Here is an 18,092-nt window from a genome sequence, read left to right on the forward strand (position 1 = left end):
TTTGAAATAGGTTTTGACGATCTTTGCGCAATACCGCATACTTGTGAAGGGAAAACCAAAATACATTGAACCTGTCTGCGGGACTTTAAATTCCCAAAAAAAATTCTACTGGAAGATTGTTAAATAATCTTTCTTTTGAGCGTTTATTTTAACACAAAAGATGCAACGCTTAGCGAGAAATAATATTTTACGTGAAAAGCTTGGAACAAAAAATTCGCGGGAAATTTATTAAGTCAAAGATGACTTAAATAGCCAATAAGCTCTTTCTTTTACTTTATTAACTAAATCTTCAGTAAACCCTTAGAATGAGAAAAAGTCTAAGATTTTAACAGAAGGCGAAATTATCACGAACTCTTTTACAGAGGACGTTTTCTATGGTTATTGCTCTCACAAGGTCGTTCATATTGTGCTGCTGCGCTGTAACGCATTTTCTCTGCTTTTTGTAGCCAGGTTGGATTCTTCAACTATTTGTGGGCCGGTTTGCTTCTACTAGTTTCTTTTCCATTAGTAGCCGTTGTGTGGAAGAGTGGACTTTAGGTTTCTTAGGGCCGATTTACACGGTACGACTTTGTCGCATGCGACAACGGCTTACGACAGGCCCACGACATGATTTACGATTGTTGTGTACGTCAGAAAAAATGTCGTAGCATTTTAAAACATGTTTTAAAACGCTGCGACAATCGTAAGTCATGTCGAAGGCCTGTCGTGAGCTTGTCGCATGCGACAACTGATCGTATCGTGTAAATCGGCCCTTAAACATCCAAGTACCTCCTCTATTACCAGTCTGCTATATGGAGACTTCTCTCATGACTGGCGAATCCTCTTAAGCCTTCTAAGAGAGAAAGGGCAGGAAGGAGGCAAGCTTCACGCACATAATATCAGTGAGAAAAAGGAGGGAACGGAGCAAACTCTTTTAAAGTAAACTCAAACGCGAGCGCTTGGGAACAACTGCTCTGCGCACTACAAGACACTACTGCGCAATCCGGCAGTCTAGGCACATCAGTTTCTTGAGCATACACGATCATGGAGCATCCTATATAATTCAGTGCCGTTGACAACAAAATACAGACAACTTCTTATCGTTAATACTGTTAAGTTTCAGTTGATTGCTTTTAAAGTCGCGTATTCCTTGATCTACTTCACACCTACTAAGAACTAATCGGGGAAAGGTTTGCGGAAGAATGTGTAGTCAAAGTGGCGACATGTTTGAACTATTTGGAAAGTAAACTTGAAAATGACGTTCTATTCTTGTGCAGAGAGGGTTTTTCCTTGTACTCCGGTTTTCCTGGCCCCTCGTGCAAGCCTATTTCTAGAAGGAAAGAAAACGCTACTCAAAAAGTATAAGCTATTTATTGCTACGTAGCGAACGAAGCGTGCGAGCAGCAACGTAATCATTAGTCGTGGTTACACACACCTAGGGTTTTGGGGCTTTTCCGGAGGGTAAATAGCGTGGGTTTTGTTCAGCTCAGATTTCATGTTACCCTTGGGGATTCGGTTGCACAGTAAAAGACCCCCCCCCCCTCCCCCCAGGGTAAAATAATTGGGTATAATTAATGTAATTAGGGGTCTTCGTGTATTAGATACGTTCTGCTTTATGATTGGTCAAGCCACCTCAGGGAGCAGATAAACCGTACTTTCCAGTTCAGGAACTGTCACGGGAAGTTCTTTTGGTCTTTTTGATGTATCCATGAAAAGAACCCTAGGGCAGTTTCGGTCTAAGGAAAGCAGTTACACACAAAGCGTCCTTGCCCGTGGGCAAATGCTATTTACCCATGGTATTGGGCACGACACTTTACTCTCACGGTGCCTCTCTCCACCCAGGTGTATAAATGGGTACCGGCGAAGTTAATGCTGGGGGTAACCCTGCGATGGACTAGCATCCCATCCAGGGGGGAGTAGAAATACTCCTCGTCGCTTCATGCTACAGAAACCGGAGATAAGCGCCGGCCTCGTGGGCCTTCTAGGCTCGTAGCAGACTTTACCTTACCTACCTTATATAAAAGGGCTAGTGTAACAACAGCTATTATTTAAGGCACTTGTGCTATATCTCGGTGCTTTTGGCTTTGATGGCTCTCCATAATACAGCGCACGGCGACCAGAGTGCATTGCTGTATGGAGAAGCAGGAGTCACAAAACACAGTGACGATTGATTATCGACCTTTTGCGGACATTAGCTGTCAAAAATAGTTTATCTGCCTTGAAACATTTTTCCTTCCTTTTCACTCTTTTTAACCGCTACATTTTTTCACTTACTTAACATATTCTTGTGACATAGGCCAGAAGACTTTTTCAATGGTCAACTTCAAGTGCATGTCAGTTTGAATTGCTCGTCTTCTTTTGACTGGCACACAGAAGATAACAAAATGTTACGCAATGAAATCACCCTTCACCTTAAACTGCTCTTCTTTTGTCTTGTAATCGTGAAACCTACGGTGAAGTCGTACCAGACTTTTTGTACTCTAATGGAATATTCCTCTCTTAGGAAACGACAGCCAGTTCTGCGCAAACACCGATGCGTCTCACCGCTGTAAGTAGGAGAGGTTTTAATCTTGCATTTGTGTTCTCATTTTAGGGAAAGGGCGTCCATTTCTGGAGAGACTACGGGCTCAGGAGGAAAAGGATGAAGTGATGCAGGCGTTAGATGAATATCGAAAACCCAGGGACGCACTACTTATACTAGTGTCAGATTACATCAGGATCTGTGCTCCAAGACTCGAGGACCTGGAAGAGGCGTTGCCACCGAGACATACTGTCCCTGAACTGTTAGACAGTATAAGTGTTAATGTTAGTAAAAGGACTTGACGCGGATCCCCTGTTTCTCTTCCAAGAGTCGAAACGCATTTGATCTAACAAGGCGAAGTGATGTTAATTCGAAGACGGACCTCTATAACGACCACTGTATTGCAACCATAGGAGAGCTCAAGTGAGGCTATGATCCTCGCAGTTATGAACGCAATTTTTGCAATTGCGTAAAGAAGCCTAAAAAGTTCAGGACTTGAACGGGGTTTGAACCCGTGACCTCGTGATACCGGTGCGACGCTCTAACCAACGGAGCTATGAAGCCAATGATGTTTGGAGCTGTTAAATTAAGGCGGTATCGTTGCAAAGTAACCTGAAACTTCCCCGTCCTCTCCCTTCGCCGTCGTTGGAGAATGTCTCCACCGAATAAAGTTGCAATTTAGCTTAAAGTGAAGTATCGCACGTAATTAATCATCATCTTTGCTTACCTTTTTGTTGGTGTTGAATATTTTCTGTTTCCTTGCAACAGACCCTTTCCCAGATAGTTTTCTCTCTGTTGAAACTAGCAGTGTATGATCAGGTCACTCTGGCTAGCCTCGGAGTTCAAAGGTAACCAAAATCTCACTTTGCTAACTAGATATGACTCGCAATTGGCTTAACAGACAGCACTATTCATTTTCTTCCACAGAATGGTTGCATCGAAGGAATGTTTCGATTTCAGACTCAAAAGTCAAAGTCTCTTTGAACAGGAGGTCATAAGCAGCATGGATATGAAGAACTAATCTTTCTTTTTTAACAAATTAGGTACATGACAGAAGCGCTTCCTCTTCTGAAAGGATCTCCTGAAGCTACAGAAGCTGCCATCTTGCTTATCCTCAAAAGAGTGAACAAAATGTTTGAGAAGTTCGTTAACAAACCAGATTTAACGGTAATTACATCAAGCACCTAGTGCATCAAGACCAACATCACCATCCACTTCAGCTCCCACTAGGAGCCGGAATTTTCCACAGTTTGGCTTGGTTCAGTGTGGGGCTTATTAAGGGGACTCTTAATCTCCCAGGGGTCAACCCTTTCCCGAGTAGATTTATTTATAGAACGCCTCCCTAGGCAGATTCAACACTCCCACTGTAAGTTGTTAAAACCAATCTCCCATGGGAGATTCAACACTCCCACGGTTGTAAAAGCCAATCAAAACAGAGCTATCTCAGCGGCAAGGGAAATATGATACTTTTCGCAAGAAAAACCTTTTCCTAAAAACAATTTACTCGGGAAAGGGTTGACTCAAGGAATTAGCGGAGAATTAGCGGTTTCCCTTGATAAGCTCCTGGTTCAGTCTGTTATTTAAACTTGGCATAAGGCCCCTAGTCAATTGTGTGATATTGATCGTTTTAAACCCAACCAAATTTCCTTAGCTGTCAGGCCTCATTTACGTAACTAAATGGTGCTTGTTCCTTTTTCCCCTGTAGAGGTGCATAGACTGGAAAACTCTTGAAGTGTATATTAAAGGTACGTTTACGTTAAAATGCTTTGTTGATAGTGGAAGTGCTCTCCGCTATTAAGCTAGTTCACAGTCAGTCCTTTGCAATAATCCAAAAGTGACGATGAAAAGAGCGCAAATCGTGGTTAAAAACTCATTCGTGCTAGCCCACATACAGAGAGCATTGTTAACAGCCGTTGGCTGTTGTTTGGATGTCTATTTTTTAGTTCCATATGTGGTGATTTGGGCTAACATGGCGTTTTTGCCAAGAAGGCCACCAGTTGGCTACTTACAAAATACGGTAGATTTTAAATTTTCCCGAACACATTCCAGTCATTGGTCACCGTGAGCGGGATTTGAAACTCGCCACAACCGGATGCAAACACCTGGACCACGCTGCCTCCCGGCGGGCTCTTTTAACCTCGTCTCGGGGGCCCGTTTCTCGAAAGTCCCGAAAACTTTTCGGGCCCGAAAAGCCATTTGTGAAACTGCCAACCGCTTCTTTTGGAAAGCCGATCTTTTAACATGTTTTCAAGGTAACAGAAAGAAAAATGACTGCATGTGAAGTTTGACAACTTAAATCATCTCCGTTCTTGAGATACAAAGGGAATGGTGACACCCGAAAAATGGCCCGTAAATTTTCGGGACTTTCGAGAAACGGGCACCAGGGCTGTTTACCAGGTAGAACCTGAGAAGCCTTGGAATCGGTTTCAGTAAAAGTCTCTGCTTACGAGCGAGAAGGCCCATCAGGCCGGACACTTATCTCCGGTTTCATTAGCATGAAGCGACTAGGAGTATTTCTACTCCCCCCTGGATGGGATGCTAGTCCATCGCAGGGTTACCTCCAGCATTTCGCCGGTACCCATTCATAGACCTGGGTGGAGAGAGGCACCGTGAGAGTTAAGTGTCGTGGGATCAGTTCAGTATTTTTCATTAATGGAGTCTCTGTTACCAAGGAGTATTTTCTGGCTTGAAATAACTTGTTCAATAATACCCAGTTTTCCTAGAGAAGTGTGCGCGATCAGAAATTCTGATTTTTGTTTTGCTAGTTAGGTTCGTCTTATAGCTGTTTTCGTCCTCACTTTCCTCAGGTCTTTACTTGATTATGTGCAAAAGGCCATCAATTGCGCACTCCCCGTATATGAAGGTAAAGAATAAAGTGATAGTCAGCTGATAAGGGGAGTCATTATTACGTAATTGTAGTCCTACATTATTAGTATTACGTAATAATAATAGAAATATCATGGGTACTACGTCAAATCAGTGTTCGTCCTAAAATTGTAACAAATCACAGTAATTTTTTTAATGAAGATCAATGGGTGAAGAAGTCAAGTGTACAGTCAGGTAGTTTGCTCGGCGCAAAAAAAATGAACAGCACAGAACAGTCCTGTCAGTAGTTCTCAAGGTTTCCATCAGACGATCTTTAACCCGAAAATTATACGTTGCACAGAATAGTCGTTAGACAACCATTTTTGTCAGTTGGTTTGAGAATGCCGGAAATTATGAATTGACACAAAGTAGCCTAGTTCATCAATGTTGTTGAATATTAAATTAAAAAGCTCTTACTAACCGAGCGCGAGGGTCGTTCTAGGGAATACTAGCCCGAGGTCGTGGCCAAAAATGACCGAGAGCCAGTATTCCCCAGGACGGTCCCGAGAAAGTGAGGTTAGTGAGTTGGTTATTATATGGCATCGTTTCTTTGAGCGAATGGACACGTCACCGCTAGTGAATGTTCGTAATCTTCGTCTTCCCTCGCGAACTTTGAACAGTAACCTAAATTACGCTTGCTATAATTGTACTGTTGTGATGAAAAAAATAACAATAATTTTCTCTTTTTAAAAACCTTTTTGTGTTTTTGTTCAAGTTGAATTTCCTGGGAGAGGGAGAGAAAATACGGAAACGGACCGTTTCCATAGTAATGGTCCGAAATGTAAAATCTCGACCCAAAACCAGCAGCCAATCAGAGTGTTAAATTAAGCCTGAGAATTGCTTGCCATGTAATAATTGATGATCTTTTGTTCAGATAATCAGTTAGTTTCTTTGAGAGAAAAAAACGCCTGTGGATTTAAACCATCGGCCGGGTCCTACTTTCCAGCTCAACCTGACACCAACTACTTGGAAATAATCCCCACAGAAAACAAAAACAACTTTCTTTTGCATATTGTATTCCGCTAATCCCCGCTGTGTGTTCCGTTACAGAGCCTGGTAAAAATGTGTATCAGCCTTGTAATTCAGGAGCGCTCGGTCGCAGCAATTTCGGTGGCCGCGAACCTGCCTTTCGCGCCAATGTTATCCCCTCCCCTGTTTTTTTCGGACACGGTGATCAAGCTTGCTTCACGACTGATGCACGTCATAAAGGAGCAGTGCTCATTGAAAGAACTTTGTGGTAACACAGATAACTTGGGCAGCCCTGCGAGAACGGAGAAGATTTTCGTGCGCTTGATTTTGCCAATTTGTATCAGACTAGGATCCGGAAGATCGGGTAAGTTTACATATAGGGAAAGGTACGGTACGGTACGGTACGGGTAAGGGTAAGTCGCATACGAGCATTGTAACGCCTCCCTAGAGCAGGGATGTTAGTCCATCGCAAGGTTACTGTTAACAGAAGGGAGTTTAAGGAACCACGCCGGCTACGGCTACGGCGATGGCGACGGCGACGAAAAGGTCGCTTCAAATTATAAGTTTGAGCTATTCCAAGTATTTCACGACGATTCCATCTTGTTTATGTGATGATGATGATGATGATGATGATGATGATGATGATGATGATGATGATGAACTTTATTCATGTGTCGATGTATTTAGCTCGCGCTAATTGGGGACACAACATAAAGATAAGATATTATGATAACTAATAAATAAGAAGTAAGCTATAAATTTTTATATACATTTACAATATGCTAAAATAATCAAAATAATTCTAACAACACGGGCACATCTTAAGAAGTACAAATTACGCACGCGGGGCAATTGTTGCCATTTATCAGTTCAGTAAGATCCTTACATCTAATATGAAACTTAAACTTAGATAGACTGCTCGTTTCAGTGATGTGCAATATGTGCAATATTGTGCAATATGGGCGAAGTATCCTATAACCGGATTGGTATGTACGGACTTGAAGGAACGATTCACTGTAGTTTTTCCACGTGGTCGTCAAATCCTTAAAATTGGTCATTTCATCTTTTTCCCTCTTTTAACCACTGGCGCTGTCTTTGCCGTAGCCGTAAACTCCCTAGTATATCGCCGGTACATTCATAGAAATCGTTTGCAAATCTAAAGAAATTTGTGCCCAAATTTCAATAATTAGCTATATTTATTGAAGTGAAAACCTCTCCCGATAGTTTCGTGAATGTGAGATGTAATGTTTTCCTTTACAATTCGGTTTGTTTTCAGATGCGCCAAAAGCATCGTTAAGTGATGTTTCCTACGCACTGAGCTGTTTCCTTGCTACTGTCACTACCAAGAACCCGGAAACGCCCGGCCAAAATCCCATTCGGCTGTCTTTTGTTGAGGAAAGCCTGGACCTACCTCGCTCCCTAACCTTTTCTGTACCACACGAGGCTAGAACATCAGTTGGAGAGATTCCTGATAGTTTATACGTCGCAGCTTATCTTGGTAAGAAAAGACGCGAACGCCATCCATTGATGGCTTTACGAATATAAAGAATCCGCAAGACCAGCGACGATACCCAAACCCCACCCTTCCCCCCCATAATTTCGATTCAATTTTCCTTTTGTTCTCAGGCCTCAAAGTGCTGATGGTTTGTTTTGAGGACAGTCTCGCTTCTGAATGGTATCGAATTTACCAAGCCATGGAGACAGTTGTAGACAGCAATATATGTGAGTGGTTACAATAGGCCTTTTGCAACTAACGATCACATGGTACAAAATCCGCCATGCTGGAGGGAAAGCTCATTATTATTCCCCCACTGGGACCGTATTAAAACAAAGGCAAGTCAAGCTTGACTGGTTCAGGTCTCTTTGTTTTAATGTCCCAGTGAGGGAATAATAATGAGCTTGCCTTCCAGCATGGCGGATTTTGTACCATATGATCGTTAGTTGCAAAAGGCCTATTCTCCTTTCAAGTACCATCTGTTACTTATATTGGTTGGTATCTTTTAAACTAAAACTTGCGTGGTGCATCAGTGACAGGTTTTTTAGTTTTGGCAACAATTCTTGTTTGCAGTTTATTTGTCACTGATTTAAGCTAAAGTCGTGACAAGAAAGCCAGGTTTCAGTTGGACTGGCTTTACTGAACCCGGCTACATGACTACTGGTTAAGGACCCCATCAGAGAGATTAAAACCTCTTTTACACACGCACAAAATTTGGAAAGGCACTCTGGACTGCCGATCGCGAGCACACCTTCAGAGATTTGCTCGACACCCCAATAGTTTCTGGCACGTTTGCCTAATATGCCTTCTCTTTGTTCTGTTTACACGCGAAAAAATTACCGTGCCGTGCTCGAAAAACGTAGGTACGGTATCGAGAATTCGGAGTGCCTTGCCAGATTTTTGTGCTAATGTAAAGCGGGCTAAAGTTTCGCGTTTGCCGTCAACTGTAGACGCAAAGTTTAAACTTCCCTTTGAATACACTACAGCTAGGGTTCCAATCCCTGAAAGGCCTTTGTTTCGGTTTCTTTCCGACCCTCACTGTTTGTATAATGAACAATTTCCTTTGTTACTTACTGATGATTTATCATTGATTGAATTACTGTGCCTAAAAACCCTCCGATAATAAATATTTTTTTGGTAGGTAATGTTGGTTTTTGGGACTTCATGAACTTCTGTGTGTCGCATCGAACGCCTCTTTTCCTGTTGATAATGCCGCTCGTCACAACAAAGGTAAACTTTTGATAGATTGTCACATTGTGGATTGGTTAGTTGACTGATTGATAGCGGGGTTCCATTATGAATTTCGCTACTTTTTGAAAAATTCGTGGCATTAGGTGATTGGCCTAAAATAACGCACGCTGTGCATTTTTGCCCAATCAGAGGTAAAGAACTTGGTCGTACAGTCACGTTTTCACTTGCTAAGCGTCGGCTATACATCGCTTTGCTTTTAAGCCAGAGTATTTACTTACTTACTTACTCACTCGAAAACACGTAAGTTGTCGATTTTTTAGTTTGTTGTCTGCTTTTGTTTGTTTGAAACTTGAAATGCCTCGATGACCCTTTCAAGGCGGAAGAATTTTCGTTTTACACAATGTTTTGTTTGTTGTCGTGTCCTTTGTCTTGTTCCCATGGCAGGTAGTCCATCTCCGATACAAGAGCGCTGTTGAGCGTGCATTAAAGCAGAGGGTGCTGGAAAAGTTATCGCGGGCCCCTCTAATGGTAAACTGCCGTAATGCACTCATCGCTCATTTTGTGAACGAAATATCTGCCATCAAACAAAAGCGACCAAAAGCAGGATTAGAAGAAATAGGCGAAAAGGGAGAAACATGGAAGGAAGAGGAAAATACTTTTGTGCTACAGCCTCCACCTTTGGGGCGAGAACGCTCTTCTAGCGCTCCAGATGAGCCTAGTAAAACGAAAACAGAGGAAGGGAAGCCGATATTGATGCGATCGGCAAGCGTCAGAGTCAAGAAATCTGTTTCTTTTTCACCGGCGCAGAGTTTCGATGAAGATCAAGGGACGGTTCATTCTTCTCCAAAAGAGTTTGGCAAAGACACGCGTAAAAAACGACTTCTGCAAAAACAGGAAAGTGTCGAGGAACACGAGGATCACAATAGTAAACCTCTATTGACTGTAGACAGTTCGGGCGCAGGCGCAGGTCCTTTTGGGCATCAGCGGGGTGCTGCTGTCAGGTCAGGGAAAACGCCCAGGCGTTTTGCTGACCGCTTCCGTGCTGCTGCTGCAACTGTGATAGCTGAAAGGAGAGCTTCGGCCGGCACATCAAGCAGTGCGTCAACCGGCATGAAAGCTAAGGCAGGGAGGAAAGCGGTTGGTATTGTTGAGAGTCGTGGAAAGAGGTTCGAGATGGAAGGTTTTGTGACAGATGAAATCAAATCTGATGCTGCTTCCGATCGAAGAGAGTCACAAGCATCGTTAACGCCACCTATGGCTAAACCGGAGTCTGTGACAATTTCATTTTCACCCTCCGGCTCTCCGTCGAGAGGCTCCCCGCTTCAAGACACAGATGGCAGTTGTCCTGATATCTTAGAGTCTATAGCGCCTCTTCCTCCCGTCCCTCCTGATAAAATCAGAGTCCGGCAAGACGGAAAGCGCGACTCTAATTCTGTGAATGAAAGGAATGGATCAGCCACCGCTGAGTTTAACTGGAAGTTGCCGGATTACGATTTGGAGAGTGGGCACAGACTCAATCGCACGCGATGGTGGCACAAAGTTTATTCTGAGGGTGAGGCGTCTCAGAGTATCTCAGCGTTTGACGATTCTGAATCAGAACGTGAGACCATTGTTTGAGGTACAGCTTTCCAACAACAGTTTTGGCTAAACAGTCATCCATGTGTGGAAGTGTACAGTTGTAACAAATGTGATTTTAATTTTTCGAGAGTGATCACAGATTAGGCTACCACATTTCACAGAGGAATAAAGTACATTTTACAGTGCAACGCGCCTTACCGTGGCCACCCAACAAACTTTTACATTTGACAACTACGTGTAAATACGTCAACACAACAACCCAGGCAACGGTGTTCAAGTAACAACCGTACGAACTTCGCAAGTAGGCGTGACTGTCAATGAAATTCGTATACCCTGACTGGCGGATAATTTGGCGACGGTAAGGCGCGTCGCACTGTAATAGTAAAAATTTGTTGAAAGACTTTTAAGGAACAGCGAGGTTCTCGACTTGGGAGAAAAGTACTTATCAATCGACGCCGTTTGTAGGAGGTAGGGTCCGTTCTTTTCCTTGCCGAGATATACCTCGGACACGCCGGGCACGAAAGCTTGTGAAGGTCAGTGGTCTCCCTTAGAGTATCTCTCTAACAGTTAACAAACGCGTAATAACAGCAACGTGCTATCTTTTCTTTTAGTCAAAACTATGTGAATGCCATTCTTTACAAGTCCCTATGAAGAACAACCCATAAATAACAAACGCTGAGGAAGCAGTTTATTTGACTCCCGTCGGAAAAAAATTAACTGAGCTTGATTGAATTAGGCAGACTCAAATTTCTACACTGAGTGTAAATACAAAGTAAAAGTATCAAATCAAATTATATCAAGCAATTGTTAGAAGAAACTTCCACAGTCACAAAAGAAGGGTAGTTCGTTCAAACGTAAACTTTCCTTTGTATATATTTAGTATTTTTTTGAAAAAAGGTTGTATCTTTCTCACTTGATCTCAAGATAGACCTCTGTGTTTTTTTTTTAATTGAGACCATGTGAACAGTGTAATAGGCTCAGTATATAAATAGCAAGAAGATTAGCAATGCATTTGAGAAGTCGGGGGAATTATACTGTATTCAGTCACAATCATGCAATTTACAATTTCTATTCGGCCATACTGCTTCCCTATTTCCAAATTGAGGTCAGGCTACAAACACAGTGTCAATGGTTACATCCACTTTAGGCCGGATTAACGGAGCTCGGCGCCTTATTTTTCCCCATAATTCAGTTTAATCTTAAGGTTGAGGTACTTTCCCTGATGCTTGATACCGTTCGCGGGTCCACAAGACAAACTCCTGAAACACAATTACACCGTTTTTATTGGCATCCATCATATCAAACAGTTCCCTTAATTTAAAATCGTGCATTGGCGCATTTAACTTTTTCATTCCCCGAACAAAGTCCTCTTTGGTAAGTCTCTGTCCAGTGCTGTCTTTCGATAGGATCTTGAACAATTCAATAAAACGAAGCCCCCGTGTACGCACAAATGCCAAGTAAATGTCAGTAAGTTCTGGTTTCTTTGTCTGATCCGACTTGCGCTCTCCGATAATACTAATATTCCAGGAACATGTGAAAGATGGCCTTCCTTCCAGTACTAGTTCGAGCTCGCGAGCACAATCCTTGTCAAAAACAATGTCATCCATTTGTAACTCTCTCAAAACGCTGGATGGATTCTTCTGGATCGCCCGCAAGAGCACACAGGCGCCATAGCTTTGGAATGGGTTGCGTCCCGTTTTCAGAACTTCCAAGCTTTTGTTGGTTTTTAGGAATTTCGCGATCGCGAACACGCCTTTGTTAGTGATGCAGTTACTTCCGACGTCAAGAACTTTGAGGCTTTGATTGCAAAGCAAAGCCTCTTGCAGAGCAGCAATGCCGTCGTCAAGGAGACCATTCCAGGCGATATTGAGTTCTCTGAGTCGTGTGTTCATTTTCAGCCCCTCGGCCAAAGCCTGGGCTCCTTTGACACGTATGCTGTTCCAACTTACGTCCAAGAAATCCAGAATAACATTGCATTTAATTGCCGACCCAAGAACAATGGCTCCTTTATCACCGATATCGTTGTACGACAAATTCAATAACGTCAAAGGTGCATCCAACCGTAGCGATTTGCAAAACTCGGAAATGCTTTTACCTTGCGTATTACACTTGCTGATGTTAAGTTCTTTTAAGGTGTTGTTCTGCATGAGCATATCTGCAAGGGCATCAAGGCCTTTTCTCTCAACCAGATTCCTCGATAGATCTACTTTAACGATGTAACGATTTCTCTTCAGCATCTTTGCCACAGCAGTGATTCCCTTGTCACGAATGCCATTATCTTGAAGTTGGAGGTCGGTAACATTGGTACATCCTTCCAAAGCTACACATATCGCCCGTGTCCCAGGATCTCCCAGACCATAATGATTAAGATCGACGTTTCCGGAAGAGCATTGTTTTAGAAACCTTGACGAAGGTACGATATCACAGCTCTTGCACACTTCTAGATAAATTTCTCGAGGCGATCTTTCCCGAATCTCAACCTGGTCTAGTTTGTCTTCCAATTCTTGAGCACAGCTTTCGTCTTCCAAGTCTGTATCGAAAAATTCATCGTCTTCCATTTTGAGTTTTGGAGTTCTTGGCTTCGTATGCTCTAATTTAGGTGTATGAAAAACCGGGGATCTTTAAGTTAACTTGCTAGGTGGTCAAGATTTTCCATGTGTGTCGGGGGAAAGGTTTTTCATCTGCTTCGCCTTCACACTGGATTGATATTTGTATACACATGAGGTGGAGATCCAACCAGACAGCCGGCCAATCTCAATGCACTTCTACTTTGAACACCTACCATCGACAGAGATCTCAAATCTCGTCATGTGAGGGCAACACAGCGTTCAAAACGGAATCACTTGATGCCGAACTGTCAGAGTTATCGGGAACCTTTTTTTTCAAGGTCCTCTAACCCTAGCGGAGACCTTCATGTAGTTTTAAAGTGTGAGTGATCCGCATCGCTGTAAACTCGCTTGTAACACGAACTCTTATTCTTGTTACACTCATTCTTATGATTCTCGATGATGGTTTTTTTTTTTCGAGACGATTCTTTACAACAACAACTACATACTAGATCATATCTTAAGATCGGTGTTTACCGCTGAGGTAATTGTTTTAGGTCTGTGGGGTATTGAAGACAAACCGTGGCGAAAGTAATGAAAAAGTAGTTTGTCATACTTTATATCGTATTAGACATGCGTCTGTTCACAGTCAAACTCAGTGGTCTCAGAAGTAGCATTTTAGAGAACCCTCTGCACTGCGAGTTTACATTGTAACTCAAAAGACCTTGATAGCAACTTCAAGCATTAGGCAGAGCTCATTGATATAATCAAGAAAATTACGAAGACAGCAATTAACGATTGCCAATTAAAAACTCTGACGATAGGAGTCAATGAAATATTTATAGTGTTTATTAGAAACAAAAGACTACTAATAAAAGAGATGGTTTGTTTTCAGTTAACAAAAACAGTTTGAACATGGAAATTGTATATTATTATTGGTATTTGGAACATTGAACATCTATTGTGATTAACTGATTACATACATACGAGTTTTCTCAAAAAGAAATGAAAGGTGGCACTAGTTAATAATTAAGAAAGTTTGTCTTCATTTAAGGTTGCCTAAATGTGACTAAAATATTGTGGTAAGGCTAGTTAATAAATGATGCTATTAATTGACAAAAAGTTGTGGAACCTTCAGTTAAGACGGTTGAATTTTATGTCGAGAACGTTCAAGCGGTTTCTCTGAAGTGCTACTCTTTAAGTATAGTCGAAAAATATCGCGCCACTTTTTCATCCAATGAAAAGAAACCCAAGCCAGGCTTTTTTGTAGTTTCTCTCCGTGACAATCAAGTTGGTCTTGTCGAGATTTCGTTCGTGTTTTTGCGCTACTTTTTTGCGGCAAAAGTAAAGTGATATTACTCCTTGTATAAGCGGAATAATTGTGTGCTTCAATACGAAAAACGCTGCGTTTCAAGTTTGGAAGGAGCGACACGGTTCTGTGTCAACCTCTCATACTCCATGTTTAAATAAGTAAGTTTTAACTTAAAAGAAGTCTTAATAAGTTACTGCTATGACTCCCAGCTATATATATGCTATCAAAACATTTTCCAGTGTGTCTTTTGTGTTTATCCTGAAGTTTTCGTCGCGATGCAGGTTTTTCATTTTCTAGGCTCCTTTGTTTGTTGTTTCATTGCCAGAAACTCCTGAAAACCAACAAAGCCATCCCCATCGACATCAAGGATACGGAATAACTCCTGTAGTTGCACTTTCTTGAGAGGGACTCCAAGCCTGGTGAGACTCTGCGCAAACTTGTCGTGATCCACTTTTTTCCCACTCAGATTCCCTCTGGTGATGATTCTAAACAAGTCAATGAGTCTCCAGCCTCTAGTGTTGACAAAAGATAGAAACCTTTGGACAACAATGGGTGTTTCTGATGCACTGCGTCTCACAAATGGAAGCTGCTTTTTAGTGGTTCGGCTTCCTTTGATGACTGTACCACATCGACAAATAAAACCCGGTCGGTCTTTCATCAACTTGTCAAGCTCTTGTATGCATGCCTGGTCTAAAGTCGAGTTTTCCAAGTCCAATTGTTTCAACGCACTTAACGAAAATTTCCTGATTGACTTGAGAATTTTGTAAGCTCCATAATCGTGTATAGTATTCCGACCAATCCTGAGAACTTCTAAAACGGTGTTATTGCGTAATCCCTGTAATAGATTTTCCGCACCAATCTCGTTGAAACCACAGTTGGTCACATCCAGAACTTTCAGCTTTCTGTTAACTTTTAGAGCTTTTCCTATTTCCAAGGCTCCTTTGTTTGAAATACTATTTCGGGAAAGAGAGACACTTCTTAAGGCTCTGTTAGTCTTGAGACCCTTTGCCAAGGCTGCTGCGCCTAGTAAATGAATCGCATTCCAGCTAAGGTCCAACTCTTCTAAAGATTCATTCCATTCTAGGAAAGATCCGACAGTAATTGCGTCTTCATCTCCGAGTTCATTTCCTTTCAAATTCAAAACGCGTAGCAGAATTCTGTCAGCTTTTAAAAGTTTGTAAAGATCCCCGTCGTGCAAATCGCAGTTTTCTAAACGTAAGTTCCGCAGCGAAGCATTTTCAACTAACATATCACCGAAACTTTCGATACCTTTCGGTCCAAATCGATTTTCAGAGACATCTAGCTGCGATATGAAGCAGTTGTCCTTTAGCATCTCAGCAAGGGCTTTGGCCCCAACATGTGTCAAGCTGTTGTCGTGAAGATTCAGTTTCCTGACTGTTATGTTTCTTTCCAATGCTTCAGCAACGGCCAAGATACCCCTATCGCCAATGCCGTAGTGCTGTAGATCAACTGTATCAGTGTTGAGTTGCCGTAGAAATCTTGAAACCGGTGGAGTGGCAAGTTGTCTGCATGCTTGTTGGTAGATCTCCTCCGATGTTTTGTGGTATTCGCTGTAGTCTTCTTTAAAGCTCTCCTCCAAGTCAGTGTCGTATTCCTCGCTGCCACTTCCGTCGTTCTCCGTGCACCATGTATCAATCGAACGCAAAGTGGTACTATCGTCCAGGTTTCTCTCAACTGTCAGGCCTGTATTGCTTTTCAAGACTGGAGAATGATAAGTTTCCATCTCTAGTGCTGTCAGTGATGCTGTTGTTTTTGTTGAGGTTGTTGTTATGCGGCATGTCTTTCTCTTGCCATTACGGTTGAAAATTTCCGCTTCAAGCTGTGACTATAATTTGTCCGCCACTTTCCCAGCAATAAAAGTTTAATAGTCTGTCACAGAAGGCTCATTACCCAGCAAGAAACTAATCATTCCCGCGCCACGGGAAACTTAACTGAGCTCACTAGCTGAATTCAGTGAAGACAAAAATTTAACTTTCGTACCTCTGCCATCAATTACTTTTCAAAATCTAGCAGACACGTGACCAGCCGCAGGCAGAGTATCGAGGGAGCAATAGAGAGGACCCTGGGAACGAAGCTGTTAAATTCAGATTGTATTGGAAAACTAACAACAATTTTTACATATATCATTAGAGTATCGGGAAAATTACAAATTTGATTTCTCATCAATTACTGACAAAAAAATGTTGTGTTCTCTATCAAGAATATTATACCGCATATTCTTAAATTTAGAAGGCACAGATTCCCAAATCTTTGACGCGGAATAAAGCCTGGTTTTCACTAGCGACGCAAGCACAAGAGATTCGTGTCAAATGAAACCGAACCATAACGCAAGCACAAGGGCACGACGCAGCGACAAAAGTTCCCTAGTTCCATGTTCTCTCTTACAACGCGGCGCTGCGAATGGAATCTGGAGCGGCTCTTTTTCATTGGATGAACATCACAGCTTGCGTTGTGCTTGTGTAAAACGTCCCCTTTTCTTACAACGCAAGCCTAAACGCAAGCACAAGGAAATGGAATTTTTTTTTTATCCTTGCCCTTGCCTAAGCGCTCTTGCATCTTGTGCTTGCTTCTCTAGTGTAAACCAGGCTTAAGTGGACCCGTTCGTTCAATAACAATGCATAACAAAAAGTGCACTTGTGAATCGCTGCTACACTTTCATTCGCATTATTTGTGACCACAGACGCCCAAGCTCAGGATGAGCGAAAGCCAACAAAAATATAAGGATTTGTATATGATTCGCGATAAAAGACTTGGGAAGATAATTGTACGAAAATTTTGGCAATTAAAAATCCTAACCTTACTGCCATAGTGGGTCGCTTCCTTCCTGCGTGGTTTTTTTGAAAGATCCGACGCGATTTGAACCATTTTCAATTCCTCGGTTGTTAACGGTATTATAAAAATACTAAGGCTGCACACACTAATTTTCTGGAGCCTAACAAATTAAGTCAAGTATTTCTGGATAAAATGTTCCCACGGTTACAATTCCACATCGGAATCAATTGACAAAGTTAAGCAACCAACAAAGCAATAGCAGCCCTTCGAGCAACCTCAGGAGGTAGTTTCGGAAGGTGGATTTCTCGATGTTGGACGGTTGAACTACGTCTTTGTAGCTGCCTTTGTAACCCTAACACGTTTAAACAAACTGAGCCCTAACTGGGGTCCTAGACAGAAGGATGGAATGGATTGGAACGTTTGTCAACACGAAGGAGGCGTGACTGTGATTGGACGAGCGAGACAATGCAGTCATGTCAAGACTTGGCGGGGATTAAAAAGGTGTCGTTGACAAACTACAGGGCGCCTGTGATGTGTTAAATATGTCAACCTCGTTCCCAGGGTCTCTTGACTCTTGTCTCCATGGAGACCTTAGCAACGAGGTTGCAGGTATGTGACTAGTCACAGCGTTTTGGGCACCCAGTTTCCAAATTCCTAGCGTTTTGGGCATCCCCTTCTCATATTACTCAGGGGCGGATCCAGGAATTTTTGATAAAGTGGGTCCAAACCTTGACTCAGAAAAACACCAAAGAAACTCTCTCCATATTAGTGGCAAAATAGAATGGCTCTCCATCAAAAAACAAGTCAACCAGTTGAGTAATAATAGGCGATCCTGCAGATGCG

General features: G+C 42.3%; 3 protein-coding genes across 4 annotated transcripts in view; 1 reads left to right on the forward strand and 2 right to left on the reverse strand.

Moving 5' to 3' along the window:
- The window catches only part of LOC138028414 (protein unc-80 homolog), a 60,800-nt gene extending 49,152 nt beyond the window's left edge, over window positions 1-11,648 (forward strand). For both annotated transcript variants that reach the window (XM_068875952.1, XM_068875953.1), the window contains 10 exons: window positions 2,573-2,784; window positions 3,269-3,348; window positions 3,544-3,667; window positions 4,206-4,245; window positions 5,308-5,363; window positions 6,416-6,698; window positions 7,611-7,832; window positions 7,961-8,056; window positions 8,971-9,059; window positions 9,465-11,648. In XM_068875952.1, the coding sequence (XP_068732053.1) occupies window positions 2,573-2,784; window positions 3,269-3,348; window positions 3,544-3,667; window positions 4,206-4,245; window positions 5,308-5,363; window positions 6,416-6,698; window positions 7,611-7,832; window positions 7,961-8,056; window positions 8,971-9,059; window positions 9,465-10,637 (2,375 nt within the window). In that variant the 3' untranslated portion in view covers window positions 10,638-11,648. The remainder of the gene's footprint in view (window positions 1-2,572; window positions 2,785-3,268; window positions 3,349-3,543; window positions 3,668-4,205; window positions 4,246-5,307; window positions 5,364-6,415; window positions 6,699-7,610; window positions 7,833-7,960; window positions 8,057-8,970; window positions 9,060-9,464) is intronic.
- Window positions 11,649-11,783: 135 nt separating this feature from the next.
- LOC138028417 (leucine-rich repeat-containing protein 74A-like) lies at window positions 11,784-14,614 on the reverse strand. Its single transcript, XM_068875955.1, has one exon. The coding sequence runs from the start codon at window positions 13,154-13,156 to the stop codon at window positions 11,798-11,800; it is 1,359 nt and encodes a 452-aa protein (XP_068732056.1). The 5' UTR covers window positions 13,157-14,614; the 3' UTR covers window positions 11,784-11,797.
- Window positions 14,615-14,733: 119 nt separating this feature from the next.
- On the reverse strand, window positions 14,734-17,356 carry LOC138028416 (leucine-rich repeat-containing protein 74B-like). The gene has a single exon (XM_068875954.1). The coding sequence runs from the start codon at window positions 16,198-16,200 to the stop codon at window positions 14,743-14,745; it is 1,458 nt and encodes a 485-aa protein (XP_068732055.1). The 5' UTR covers window positions 16,201-17,356; the 3' UTR covers window positions 14,734-14,742.
- Window positions 17,357-18,092: the final 736 nt, after the last annotated feature.

The sequence above is a fragment of the Montipora capricornis genome, chromosome 13 (assembly GCF_036669925.1).
Source record: "Montipora capricornis isolate CH-2021 chromosome 13, ASM3666992v2, whole genome shotgun sequence".
Classification (NCBI taxonomy): domain Eukaryota; kingdom Metazoa; phylum Cnidaria; class Anthozoa; order Scleractinia; family Acroporidae; genus Montipora; species Montipora capricornis.